The following is a 14304-nucleotide window of genomic DNA, read 5'->3' as shown; positions in this document are numbered from 1 at the left end:
CCGCCGACCGGCTTTTCATGGCAGGTTTACTTCAGAAAGCAACGCAGCCCCTAAGTTTCTCAATTGCCTCGGGTTTGGGTCTCTACGGATAAAGCCCGCCTGCCTGTGCCCGAAACTACGATCTTATTGGTCTACCCGTGTGTCTGTTTCCTCATTAAACCAATCATAGCCTCCCTTCTTACCCGAGGGATTTGAGAAACCGGAAAGAACCTGGGGCTGGTCGTCGGCCGGAGGGCGGGGCCGTGAATGATTGACAACTCTGTCTTCCAATATACAGCGCCATTGGTCCTGCCCGTTCTGGCTTTTGGGCTACAAAAGAGCGTCGATGCCGGCGGTAGCGATGAATTCTCGCTGGCACCTGCAGCACGGCGTCGCTGAGGACCGGTTGCTACTGGTGGTTTCCTTGCAGGTGAGTGACTTCGTTGTAATTGTTACGGTTGTGAGAATTTCTTTCTTCCTTAAGTGGCTTGGTGTTCTATCGTGAGAAGGCCGGTTGCTACCCTGCCCGGCTTTAGTATCCAGTGGGAACCTGATGCCCGCTTCAAGCGGGGACCCTCGCGGATACCCCAGGTCTCAGCTGCCCCATTCTCAGAGTGCATCTCTCAGGGACAGTGAGTTGTGTTGGCTGGAGTGATGGTGTGTGAACCCAGGGTGTAGTGATAGTGGTTTAGCAAAGTTGAACCTCCTGGATGGCTCAGGTGTGGCAAATTACCATAGCTAGTAGATTGCCTGGAAGGGAGCAGGGCTCTGCACTGTATGTAGGTTGAAGCCAGACCTTGATCCTAAAAGTGTAAGTTAATAAGGGGAAGGGGGGAAATGCCATGGGAAGCAAAGAGGTTACATATTTAGGAATCTCAGGAACCATATTAAGGGCTCGGGGGAGCACTGCCCGGACCCCCCAAACACACACACACACACACACACACACACACACGACCACCACCATGGCCAAAAAGTGTTATTTCTTTTTGTTCTAAGGGATAGGAGCAAGCGTTTCATTACAGTAGGTCAAAAGAAATGTAAAATTGTAATGAAGTTTAACTATTAGACTTTGCAGAATGACCTCCCACCTTCAAAATTAGGCAGGATTGTGAATGGCGGGAAGTGGTTCTAGAATATTAACTAATAAAATTCAGACTCCTTCGGAAGAAAATAAAAACAAACAATTACATTTCATCAGCAGGCACAAAAAGTTTCTATAAAAAAAGAAATCTAGTCAATTTGTCTGTAAAACTGTTTCCTTGAGTCCAGTGAGCAGGTTTTACCCATCTGTTGCCATAGTACATCACAAACTATAGATACTTCCAGAGTGGCATTGGAATTTTAAAAAGTCTAATCCCAATAAATAGCATAGTGAGAAAACAGTGGATTAGAAGCCATGACACCGGCTTTAGTCCAGAAGTTGTTACTGTTTTAGCAATCTTAAGCAGACGCTGACTTAATCTTCACATTTTTAAAGATTTTTTTTTATGTGTGTGATTTTTTTTTTTTTTTTTTTTTTTTGCCTGAATGTATATATGTGTGCTGTGTGTGTGCCTGGTGCCCATGGCGACCAGAAGAGGGAGTTGGACCCCCTGGAACTGGAGCAGATAGTTATGAGCCCCCATGCAGGTGCTAGGAAGGGAACCCAGGTCTTCTGGAAGAGCAGCAAGTGCTACTAACCACTGAGCCATCTCTCCATCCCAGTTCCCACGTCTTTAAAAAAAAATAAAAGCAGAAGTTACATTTCTAAGGCCCATACCTTTATTAAAGTCTACTTAAAAGTAAAGATAATTAGACTATTTTTCCCTATCATGCCTACAAGGAAAATCTCACTGTATTGACCTCTGTATAAAGTCTGTATCGAATAAAAGTGCCCAGCCTCAAGGACATATTCTTTTGTGCCCATATTTAAACTGAACCAAACCAAGCAGATCATTGTAAAAAAAAAAAAAAAAAAATTAAAAGGAGAGTATAGAAATCTAATATAGCCCCCCCCCCCCAAAAAAAAAGGTCAATCTTTAATCTCATTACTCTGAGGCAACTACTATTAGTGTTTGGCTGTTTTGTGTTTAGTTTCTCTTCTCTACCTTTTATGGTTTATGGGATTAATAGGGTTGTTTTACTTTAAGAAGTGGTTGATACATCTAAATTCGACATCCACACACCCAACTTTGTATGTCTAGGGAACAGAGGACACAACATGCTTCCACTGGTGGCTTGTTGAATGTTCTTGGAATTGAAGTTAAGTGTGAGGTGATATATGGAGAAACAGAACAAAGGTATTGGCATCTGGGCATGGTGCCACGCTCCTGTAATCCCAGGGTTTAGGAGGTTGAGGTTAGAGGATTGCTGCAAGACCATGGCCGGCCTGGGCCACATAACGAGATCCTGGATCCAAAGATATCAATAACAAAACCCATCAAAAAGATATGTTGATAATCCACCTCTTTACTGACGCATTTGGATTGCACACTCTAATAGTATTGGGTGTGCTTCTAGGACTGCATAATTCACCCTTTCACCCACATTTGATTGCAGCTTGCTTTTTTTCTGTGTAAGTCTCCTGTCAAACCTTTCCCTCATGTTACTTTATTCCTAGATTTCAGGTCTACCCATACCATCAGCCTGGTAGAATCACTTTGATGGGCCTGTGGTCTATACCAGTCTTCACGAGTGGGTTAAAGCCTAGCACTTTCTGCCTCTCACTGTTTGCTAGAGTCCTTGACCACAGTCCACTTCATATTTCCTAAGAGAGTAATGCTTTTGTTATTCTTATGGGCGTGGAACTTAGTGTCCGAAGAATTTAATGTATTCATCATCAAACTGTTAATACGCTGCTGAGTTGTGCTTCAGCGCAGGTTTTTAAACTTTGAGCTTTTGGGGTTCGATGAACACAGTCTGTATTGACGAGCTGACCACCCTAGGGAAGTAACTGGAGACAGAAAAGAAGAATCTTGAGTGGGTGTTGCACGCACTGCTGATTCTAAGGAGGCTGTCGCAAGTACCGCAGCTTAGGCAAAGTCAAATCTCATTACACGTGTAACTCTTTCATGTATAAAGAGGGCTCTACCTGCTGTAATTTGTTCCCTTTGTAACCCACTCTGTGTGTGTGTGTTAGTGTGTTAGTGTTAGATGTAAGGGTGAAAGATGAGAGTAGCAGTGTCTTGTGCAAAGGTGTTCTTAGCACTGCACTTACAAATGGAAAATTACCATATATATATATATATATATATATATATATATAATCTTTAGGGACATATACATATATATACACACATATACATATATGTGTATATGTGTGTATACACACACACACATACATACCATATATATTAACCTTTAGGGACATATACATACATACACACACACACATACCATATATATAACCTTTAGGGACATAATAGGCAGTGGGATGTTAAGTGCTGTCAGAACTCAGTTTGTGTTTAAACAGCTTGAGTCTAGGGAAGGTGTGTCTTGTTAAGATACGTGAAATTCTAAGGAGTTAAATGCTGTGTTTCATTTGCCTCAAGAACTGTTCCTTTGTAAGTGATGAGAGACATCAGTAAGTCTTTCTCGTTGACCTCAAATTCAGCCAGCTCATATTCCATAAGGTTAGCTGCCCCTTGCAGTGGGAAGTAAAAGTTGCTGAAAACTGTAGGGTGTGGCTGTGGACTAAGGAAAAATCTCAGAATATTCTGAGGTAGGTTTTAAATGTTTAATTCTTAAGAGTAAGTTGGGGATTTAAGAGCTTCTGATCGCAAGTCCCTATCTGATATTAGTTGACATATTATTGCTATTTTGAAAGTGGAAGAAAATAGAAGTGTTGGCTTCTGTTTTACACTGTCATCTATCTATCTCTTCATGAGTTATGATACAAGAGTCTTAGGTGTACTTTACTTTTCAAATACTGAGGGAAGGAGGAAGCAAAGTCCTAGTGGTGTTAATTTGTAAACAGGAGGAGGAAAGACCATGCAAATGCATGTGGCTTGATGGGAGGCAGAAGGGGCCAGCAAGGTGGCATGCTGCACACGTGAAGGCACTTGGAAGCTCTGAAGTATGCATGCCCCCTCAGTCAATTGGTTTTGCACACCGGTCACTCACCTGTCAGCTCTTTCTGTTTCTGCTTTTGTCAAAAGAATCTAAGTTTGAAGCACAGCTTCATGGTGGCATTTGTAGGAAAGAAAAATCTTTGGCTTTTATAATCTAGATGGAATTTCAACATATAGTATATATAGAATATAGAGATGAAATTTCAAGCTCTAATGTAAGGTCTTAATCATAACTGGTGAGAAGCCTTTTGAATCACCTGCTGGTTTTTCTGTACTGTTAAGACAACTGGATAGCAGCTCCTGCTTCTGAACAAATGTACACCGAGCTTCAGTATTTACAGAGAGGCTAGTTCAAATGAGAGCACATGCGTGTGGGAGGTTAACAGGTGAATCATTTCCCCACAGTCGTCACCCCGCCCCCGAACCTGTTCCTAAATACTGAGTTAAACACAAACTGGCTACTCTGACTTCAGCATGCTCAGTGTTTACTTCTGTGAGGTAATAATAATATATAATAATATTATATATTAATAATAATAATATATAATAATAAATAACTGTAAATGGGATTCCATTCCATTTATAATTAATAATAATAATATATAATAATAATAAATAACTGTAAATGGGATTCCATTCCACAATATACTTTGCAATTCTGGCCAAGGGTACAGCTGGTGGTTTTTGCTTGTTTGTTTTGTTTAGTTTCTTTGAGACAGGGTCTCACTCTAAGCTGGCTATTTTATAATGTTGGGACTGTCCTATGTAACAAGGTACTTGGTTAATTAAGGTCAGAAACACCAGTGTGAAGAGCACATCCAAGTATGGGCTCTAGCTAGGCAGAGATTTGTCCACCAGAGCCTTCTGGCCCATTTTTTTTTTTTTTAATAGCCCACACGATATAAATGGAGGCTGGGAAGTGGTGGCGCACGCCTTTAATCCCAGCACTTGGGAGGCAGAGGCAGGCAGATTTCTGAGTTTGAGGCCAGCCTGGTCTACAGAGTGAGTTCCAGGACAGCCAGAGCTACACAGAGAAACCCTGTCTCGAAAAACAACAACAACAAAAAGATATAAATGGATGGGTATTTTTTTTTCATTTTAAATTGTTGAAATTAGCCTACTAATAACAATATTTGACCCCATCATCAAATTACATCACATTTACTCGCCTATGCGTTGTGTACAGATACTGCAGCTGCAGAGACAAAATTATACAGTTGTACATATTATGACAGAGATCATATAGTATGCAAAGCCCCCCAAAAATTCACTGCTTAGATTTTTACAGGGGATATTGCCAGCATCTTTGCATCGTAGGTAAGTTACAGTTTCTTTCTCACTTAACATCTATTACTTGTAGCAGCCATCTTCTTGGCCCAAGTTGTCATTATAGGTCACCAGGGTTTCCTGAAAAACCCCTCACAGCTAATATTGAGACTTCTCTGTGAGTGTAAATGCTTGCCTGTCCCTCAGATGCGTGCTATTAAACCTTTAATGGTGTCTCAGTGTTTATAGAAGAGTCTGCATTCTTTGGCACAGGTCCTCCCTGAGCCTCCATTCAGTTTATCTATCTACAGTAGACTCCGCCCACTTCCTGATTATACCCTATGACAGAGTGACCATATAATTTTCCAAATGGGACACTCAGGTGTGAAAGAGGCCTTAGTGATACTTATGTTGGAAAAGGAAAAAAGCAGAAAGCAATACTGTTTTAGGCAAATCAGAGTGAATAGTCAGCTTCTTATAGCTCTCGCCATTTTGAATGGGCCTCTCTTCTCTCCCTGCACCTGCTCCTGATTGTTACCTTAGGCTAGAACTCCATTTCTTTCTTATATCAACCTAAATTTAAATACCTTTCCAGATCCACCTTCAGTAATGCTGTGTCCATGAAGGGAGGGATGCTTTCTCTTTCCTCTTCCTCTTTTATGAACAAAGAGCCTCTCTTAATGTTACTGACTTTCAGTGACACACTAGCAAGTACACACAAGTCAGCTCTCCTCACTGACATGCTGAAGGCATAATCCACACTGGGGCCTGTTTTTCTCACAGGCTTGCCATTGTGCCTTGCCCGAGTGGCATTTCTGCACATTTGAAAACATGAATCAACGGACTGTGCTGGGAAGGCTGATGAGGGTTTGGCTTGCAGAATGTGAATCATTCACTTTAATGTTTTGAGAGTAGTGAGAGAAAAAGAAAATGAGATTTCAAGGTTCGAGGCCAGAGCCTGGGGTTCCATGTGGCAGTGTAGCAGAATGGTTCAGGGCCTGGATGTATCCTTGGGGACAACTGAGACTGAACTGTGGATCTGTCACTTACAACCTGTGCTACTTTAGGTTACTAAAGTTACTTCTTTCAGTTCTGCATCTGTAAAATGGGCACCATGGGAGGTAGCCCTTGGGTAGTAGTTGAAGGTTTGAACACACACTCTGAATTAACTTCTGTGGTTAAGAACGCCACCACCTCTAACACCCCCACCCCCACCACAGACAGCTGGGCTAGGATAAAATGAAGATCCAAGACCAGAGCTAGGGTATCCCCAACTTCCACAAGAGAGGAAGGGGAAGCTATTAAGAGAGCAGTGCACAGAGAGAGAGAGAGGGAGAGAGGAAGGAGGCAGTTTTACTGGTACAGTTGCACAGAGACAGGTTGAAAGAGAGAACAAGCTAGACACAGGTGAAGACAAAACGAGCCAGAGAATGAGAATGAGCCAGAAGATCAGAACAGATGGCTAGAGTTAATCTGAGGCCAAGCAGAGGCTGAGAGAGCTTGAGCCAGAACAGCTGAGTTGAATCAGCCAGCCAGAGCTCAGAAAGAACTAGAAAGGGTGAGTTTATTCAGCAAGACTCAGAGCGTGAAAACATTCTAGACCTAGATAAGACTGTCTGGAGTCTAGAAGCTTCCAGGACTAGGACTCAGTTAGCAGACTGAGTCAGTGGGCCTCAGAAAGAACAGTTACTACAGGGGAAAAAATTACATTAACGCACATGACATACATGTACCCATAAATTATAATAAAAATTACATTAATGCACTTGTCATATACACATGTACCCATAAATTATAATAAAAATTACATTAACGCATGTCTCACAAGTACCCGTAAATTACAGTAAGGGAATGTCTGGAAAGAAGGGAAAACAGTGCCGAGAAAGGAAAGGGAAGCTGAGCTAGAGTTGGATAAAACTATGTTGGTTTAGTAAGCTTTTTCTTCAGGCAGACCATACTCTTAAAAGTAAGAAGCTGGAGCCAGAGAGATGGCTCAGCAATTAAGAGCACTGGCTGCTCTTCCAGAGGACCTGGGATCAGTTCCCAGCATCCACATGGCTGCTCACTGCTGTGTGTAACTCCAGCCCTGAGGATCTGACTCCCTCTTCTGGCCTCTGTGGGCACCAGGCATACTGCATGTGTCACAGAGACAGGCATTCAGGCAGAACACGTTAAATAAACTCCTTAAATAAACAGTAATGGAAGAAACTCTAGGACATAATAACCCAATAATCTATGCAGCCTTTTTTTGATAGTAAACTATTGACTGAAAAATGAGTGCCTAACTTGGGTGTCAGTAACTTGCCGAGGGAGCAAAACAGCAGCCATAAGAACCCACTGCAGCATAGTGGCTTTCCCCAAACAAAATGAAGGCTGAGGTTTTAAAGGAATGGGCTTGCATTTGGGAGGAGAGGAACATACTCGTAGTTACAAAGGGAGTTTTTCCATAGGCTGAAAGGACTGCTCTGCCTGAGGAGCTCATCCCAGTGACAAGCTAAGCTTCTCTCTCTGTAGCCCTGTGTTTCAGTGCATTTTCTGAAATGACTGTGTGTTGAGATCCACTCTGCTGCTCTGGTCCGTGGGTCAGGGTTTAGCAAGAGAGAAAGTGGGGATGGAGGGGCAAGAGACGCAAAGAATGGAGACAAGACAGAGTGTGTGACTAAGTCTCATTTCTCGTTTATTGTCTCTCTTTTATTGTCTCCTCTCTCTTATTGTCTCCCCTCTCTCTCTCTTATGTCTCTCATTGTCTCCTTTATTGTCTCCCCCTTGCAAGGAAATCCTGGGTATTTATAAGCACAAGCAGGGGAACACAGCTGAAGACACTTTATCACATGCACCATGCAGCTGGGGTCACTAAACAGCAAAACAAGATATGTGGGATAAACAAGATGTTTATCAGAGTGTGCTCAGCTGTTGTAGGCTGTTGAAAAACAAGTCTCTAGTCAGGGGATATGTCTTGAGATGGCTGCAAGTTGATAGCCGCTTTCTGCTAAAAGTCGGCTCCCAACAACTGTGTAGACCCGAAGGGACAAGTTGTGACAGGAGGTGATTCTGTGAGGTGAAGTCCATGGTGCCTAGATTTTCAAGCCAAGACTGCAGTACACACACACACACACACACACCCTGTGGTGAGGAAGAAAGGACATGTGTTTCCATCTCTTCCTAAGAGTTGCCTCCGTTATTCACACTGTGCTCAGAAGTCAGCACTCTTGTCTTGCCTGTCGTCCCGTGGCCCCTTCTGCACACATCAGTCTCACTGGTATAGGTGTTTGAGTTTGCAGCCCCCGCCTTGAGCTTGTCAAACTGACAAGGGTCTCGTATCTATTGCTAAACAGTTGGTAGGCCAGCTTCAACAGGTGCTGAGAGATGCCTTAAAGCTTACAAACTCAACAGTGCCTTTGCACATGTTCACCAGCTGGTCAAATAGGAAATTAGCTGTAGCAAGAAGTTTAGTTTACCTGACATGGATGCTCTGGTTTAGTACTGTGTCCTGTGTTCGCCTCCCGTATGTCAGAGTGAAGGAGAAAGTGTATGTGCATAGGTTTGGGGCTGTAGTACTGTTCCGCTACACTATGTGTATTTTCAGTAAAAGGAAAATCAGAATTTGTTTTTTCAAAAACTTGGAAGCAGTTGTAGCAGATTAAGATACTGGGAAGCTTGGTGGTAGGTGTCTGAGTACTGCTAACGCCATCAATACTGTTTGGTACCCTTGATATAATTTGTAATCCAAGACTGATTGAGAAGTGTTTTTGCTTATAGAATTTGTCCCCATGCCTATCTTCCTTTCTTTTTCATTGATGTGATAAAATACCCAGATAAAAGCAAATTGAAGGAAAAGGGGTTTATTTAGCTCACAATTCCAAGTTACAGTTCATCACTTGAAGCAAGTCAAGGCAGCAGGGATGTGAAGAAGCAGTCACTTTACATCCACAGTCAAGAGCAGAGAGCAGTGATTGATGCATTCGAGCCAGTGTTCTCTCTCCGTTTTCATATAGTCCTGGGTCTCAGGCAGGGAATGCCCCCACCCACAGTGGCCGAGTCTTCCTAACCTCAGTTACACAGTCAAGATCATCCCACAGGCATGCTCAGAGGCCCATCTCGTAAGCAACTCTGAATGTCAAGTTGACAGCTAACACTAAGACGATGCTGGTCTTCATTTGAAGGAAAATTCCTTCACTGTTTAGCCGGAAGGCTTCTTACTTGGCACGCCAAATTAAAGGCTGAAGTAGAGGAACAGTTGATAGCATGCTTCTCATTTCTTACCCACAAAAGAAAACACATGATTTGCAAGATTGGATATGGTTTTCAATAGGCTTAAAGCATCTATTACTTGGCTGGTAGAGACTTTTGAAAGCAGGAACATAAAGATACCTTTCTTGGGGCTAGAGAGATGGTTCAGCAATTAAGAGCACCGGCTGCCCTTCCAGAGGACCTGGTTTCTATTCTTAGCACTTACATGGTGGCTAACAACCATCTGTAGCTCTAGGGATCTGTCACCTTCTGGCCTTTACTGGTACCAGCCAGAGACATACACACCATACACAGAAAAAGGTCTTAATTGTGTACCACACAAATCCACATGAATTCATTGGTTGATCTTTCCCAGGTGAAGCCGAAACTTTATTAATGTGATTATCCTCTGGGCATAGTCACCAGGCAGAGTGATGCCTAGATGAGTGCCCCTTCTCTCTTTGCCACCTCAGTGCCCCCTACGGCCAAGAGAATAGGCATTGTGCTGTCACCCTGCAATTGCCTGGGGAGGCTTTCCTCCCAAGCCTTGGTTCTTCTAGGCACCGGGTGCATCTCTGTTCCATATGCACCAAAACACCAAACCTGGTGCTCCGCAACAAAGAGAATTAGTTCTAATTCTGGTAGCCCTTCCGCTGCTTACAAACCACTTCAGTCACCAGCACTTATTCCTGAAGCTTTACTTTATCGGAGTGTTTCATCTTCAGAATCTCTAGGAATTCTTAAAGAAGAGTAGAATCAAGGTAGAGTCCACTGAACTCTGTCACTGGTTGTTATATAACTGTGGGTGAATCACAGCTTAAGCAGGACAGAACATCTCCAGTTACTGGAAGTTGCCAAGAATGACAGAAGCCAGGCAGGCCCCGGTGTTCATATAATCTTTGCTCCCCAGTGTGGAAAAAAACACTGGGGTGGAGATGGAAAGTACCAGCTGAGGAATGCCTGTCAGTGGTGAAGCACTCTTTAGGGGCAGTCTGATGCAGCCGGCTCTCCGGGTTCTCCGGGGGACAGAGTAGGCAGGAGCCACAGCATGAGGGAGTTGGGACTTGCTTTAGGGTTGCTTGTCCACCTTTACTAGAGTCTCCTCACAGCATATAGCTGATGTGAGTAGAATTTCTGCAGGCCAGGGAGGAGGAGGCAAGGCGGCCTTATCTGTGCAGCTCCCTGCACTCGCAAGGACCTGTATCTGCTAATCTGTTCCTGCAGGCAGCACCTCTCAGCTGCTTACATTTGATAGCTTGTTTTGCACCCGGATTTATTCCTGCCAACAACAGGTGAAAAATTGCTTCAGTGACTACTTCATTTGCTCTTGTTAAGGCTCCTTTATAGCATTTATAACTTTATCTGAATGCCGAACTGTACTTTATGTGTAGGGTAGGAGTGTCTTCCCATCCCCTAGATCCACTGTGAGCCTGTAGCATCACAGAGCTGGTTGCCACCTGTCAGAAAGATGTATGACATAGATATAGTACTCCATTGAGTTAACATGTTTTAACGAGGTAAGGCTGGAAACACCTAAAACCCCAAGAGAGAAGGATGCTTTCAGTGTAGAGTCAGCTGCTGGAAGCTGGGCATTCCCAGCTACTAGTCATTCTTTTCCAGATCTGTTTCCATTTTGTCCTCTCCTTAATAAGCATAGACTGCCTACTTGTTGGGTAGAAACACACCATTAGAACGGAATGTTGTCATTTTATGTCCTACAATTAACATGCTATCTAGCCATCAGAAAATTTAAGTCAATGAGGTTGTCTGTAATTATCTGAAGAGTGTTCCTGTATGTGCCAAAGTGTATGATCACCAGTTCTGTGTGAGGTCAAAACTGTTCAAAGGAATTTCAGTTTATCTTAGAAACTGGCTGTTGTATAATTAATTGTTCTCCATTACTGGGTAGTCATTTGAGGAAAGAATATAATATGTATTTTTTGTCTTCTCTTTCTAGATACACTGCTGTTCTTGAACATCATCCTGTTGGGAACCTGAGGGCAGTTCGGCCACCAGCATGTCCAAGCACAGACTTATTATACTAAGACATGGAGAGGGCCAGTGGAATAAAGAGAACCGATTCTGTAGCTGGGTGGACCAGAAACTTAACAGCGACGGACTGGAGGAGGCTCGGAACTGTGGCAGGCAGCTCAAAGCTCTCAACTTCGAATTTGATCTTGTCTTCACATCCATCCTTAACAGGTCCATTCACACAGCCTGGCTGATCCTGGAAGAGCTGGGGCAGGAGTGGGTTCCCGTGGAGAGCTCTTGGCGTCTGAACGAGCGCCACTATGGAGCCTTGATTGGTCTCAACAGGGAGAAAATGGCTTTGAATCATGGTGAAGAGCAGGTAAGGCTCTGGAGGAGAAGCTACAATGTGACCCCACCGCCTATTGAGGAATCTCATCCCTACTTCCACGAGATCTACAGTGACAGGAGGTACAAAGTGTGCGATGTGCCCTTGGATCAACTGCCTCGTTCAGAAAGCTTGAAGGATGTTCTGGAAAGACTTCTTCCCTACTGGAAGGAAAGGATTGCTCCGGAAATATTAAAGGGCAAGTGCATTCTGATATCCGCTCACGGGAACAGCAGTAGAGCCCTCCTGAAACATCTAGAAGGTACTGGTTTTCTGTCATACTTGGGTCTTACTCTAGAAATTGAGCTACAGTGTGCTACCCTCCAGCACTTCTCTCCTCATGCCCCTTGTCACTTCGTCTTTAAGAAGCCGTTGTTCTAGAACCCAAAACTCCTGTAGTTCTTGGTGCTCGTTGTGGCTGAAGCAGAGGTTTTCAGACACCGCTGTGCATCACTCAAGCGGAGGGTTCAGCGTGACAGCGTGGTGGGGTTTTGGAGTTTCAGAGTCAGGGGGTACAGTTAAGAGCTTGTGTTTCTGAGCAGTTACGGTGATAACCGCTGCTCCGGGGCTCTGCACTTTAAAGAGCTCTGCTCTGCAGGGTTGCATGCCTTCTGCTGTCATGAGAAGAGGCTAAGGAAGCCATTTTACAAGTTTATTAGAGCCTTTTAAGAAAATTAATCTAGAATGCAGTTTCGTCTGTTTTCTTCCCATGCCAAACAACTGTGGCTGTGTTTTCAGACGTGGATTTCCTGAGCAATTCTTTAGTTTCAGTTTTCCAGACCAGGCTTAGTCACTGCTTATAAGAATGTTAGAGGAGAGGAAACTCAACAACACACGGCTTATTTCTGTATCTCTGCTTAAAGGCTTGGAGGAGACCAGGAGCCTCCGTTTAGTTCAGTCACTTGATGTTGTGTTCTAAAAGAAGGACTCTGGGCTCACTGTTCTGGGGTGCTAGTGACTGAGGGTGACGGTCCTCACTCCTGCTCTTGCTTTCCCTGTTGTGCACCGTGTCTTCCCACAGAATCAGAAGGGCTGAAGCCCTGTGAGATATGCGGAGGTGTGGCTGACCACAGACCGATGTGATCTCTGGGAGATGCCACTGTGAACATCTTACCACGTGGCTTGCTTGCCTTAATTGTTACGGCGTTATCTAGACCGGATTGATCACTTGATGATCACTTGGATACCTGGCATCCACTAGCCAATGCAGATATCTAGAGTCTACAAACTTTATTAGCTATCACTGAATTTATTGGATAACGTGGTTGTTATCCTTTTGTGTTTGTATATAACTCATTTATCCAAGTATATAAGATTCTCTTCTTTATTGTTCAAGAAAATCAAAATATGATTAAATTATATGTAACTGTACCATTAATGGACTATAATTGTTTATTGTTTAAAAGAGTTGAGGGTCCTGTTAGAAAAACCAATTGAGATTTAAAATTTCAGTGTTTCTGACAGAATTTAAATTCTATGCAACCCCTTTTAAAGAGATGGAACTTATATCATGTTAAGGCAGGGCTCCCTTCCCCAAAGAAAATACTGCTCTCCTTCAGGGGGTTCTTTTTTCCCTTAGCTAGTTGAGTGGGCCCTAAAAAAAAAAAAAAAAAGTTTCCTGCTGTTTAGTACCATTTACTCCTCACCTGTCTACAAGGTGACATCCCTTTAAGATGGTTCTGTAGCCCCAGATGCCCACCCCACTTCCCACCCCTGGTGGCCCATGAATGATTTACTGCTTGTGAATGGTCTTTGTAAGGTTGTTGGGAAAAAGGTCTTACCATTGGTGGTGAAAGAGGCAGTCACCATGGTAGAGCTGAAGGGAAAATGTCTGTTGGAGGTAAGATTGGACATTAAAAACAATGTCTATGTGCCAGGTGATGGTGGTGCGTGCCTTTGATCCCAGCACTCGGGAGGCAGAGGCAGGCCAGCCTGGTCTACAGAGCAAGTTCCAGGACAACCAGGGGCTATACAGAGAAACCCTGTCTCAAAAACAAAAACAAAAAACCAAAATGACAACAAAACTAAACCAAAACAAAAAACTTGTCTACAATTAAGGGACATTTTTAATGTATTAATAATTCATTGTTAAAAAAAATCCAATCAAGCAGTGTAATGTGCTTTTGAAAAGAGTGTGTAGCTTCCTAAAGGAGTCCTGGGCATTCCAGTCAAGACCCAGCTGCCCCACGCCCACACTCATACTTGTATTAGTGTCCTAGTGTAGCTGTGAAATGCCCAGAGCAGGATGCCTAAAACAACAGAAATTCACTTTATGAGTCTAGAAGTTGTAACTTTGAGGGGATAGGCAGGGCTATCCTTACATCCAGCTTTGTAACTCTAGGTGCTGGTGGTTGCTGGCAGTCTTTGCTATTCCTTGGGCTTGTAGACCACCATTCCTGACCTCTTCCCATGTAACCTGTG

General features: G+C 43.5%; 1 protein-coding gene across 1 annotated transcript in view; it reads left to right on the top strand.

The window, feature by feature from the left end:
- The first annotated feature begins 255 nt into the window (after positions 1-255).
- The window catches only part of Bpgm (bisphosphoglycerate mutase), a 28888-nt gene continuing 14839 nt past the window's right edge, over positions 256-14304 (top strand). The window contains exons 1-2 of the mRNA XM_034519547.2: positions 256-409; positions 11485-12145. Coding sequence (XP_034375438.1) covers positions 11545-12145 — 601 coding nt within the window. The 5' untranslated portion in view covers positions 256-409; positions 11485-11544. The remainder of the gene's footprint in view (positions 410-11484; positions 12146-14304) is intronic.

This window comes from Arvicanthis niloticus, chromosome 15, assembly GCF_011762505.2.
Source record: "Arvicanthis niloticus isolate mArvNil1 chromosome 15, mArvNil1.pat.X, whole genome shotgun sequence".
In the NCBI taxonomy this organism is placed as follows: Eukaryota; Metazoa; Chordata; class Mammalia; order Rodentia; family Muridae; genus Arvicanthis; species Arvicanthis niloticus.
The sequence above is the reverse complement of the archived record's forward strand: the minus strand, read 5'-3'. Positions and strand labels throughout refer to the sequence as shown.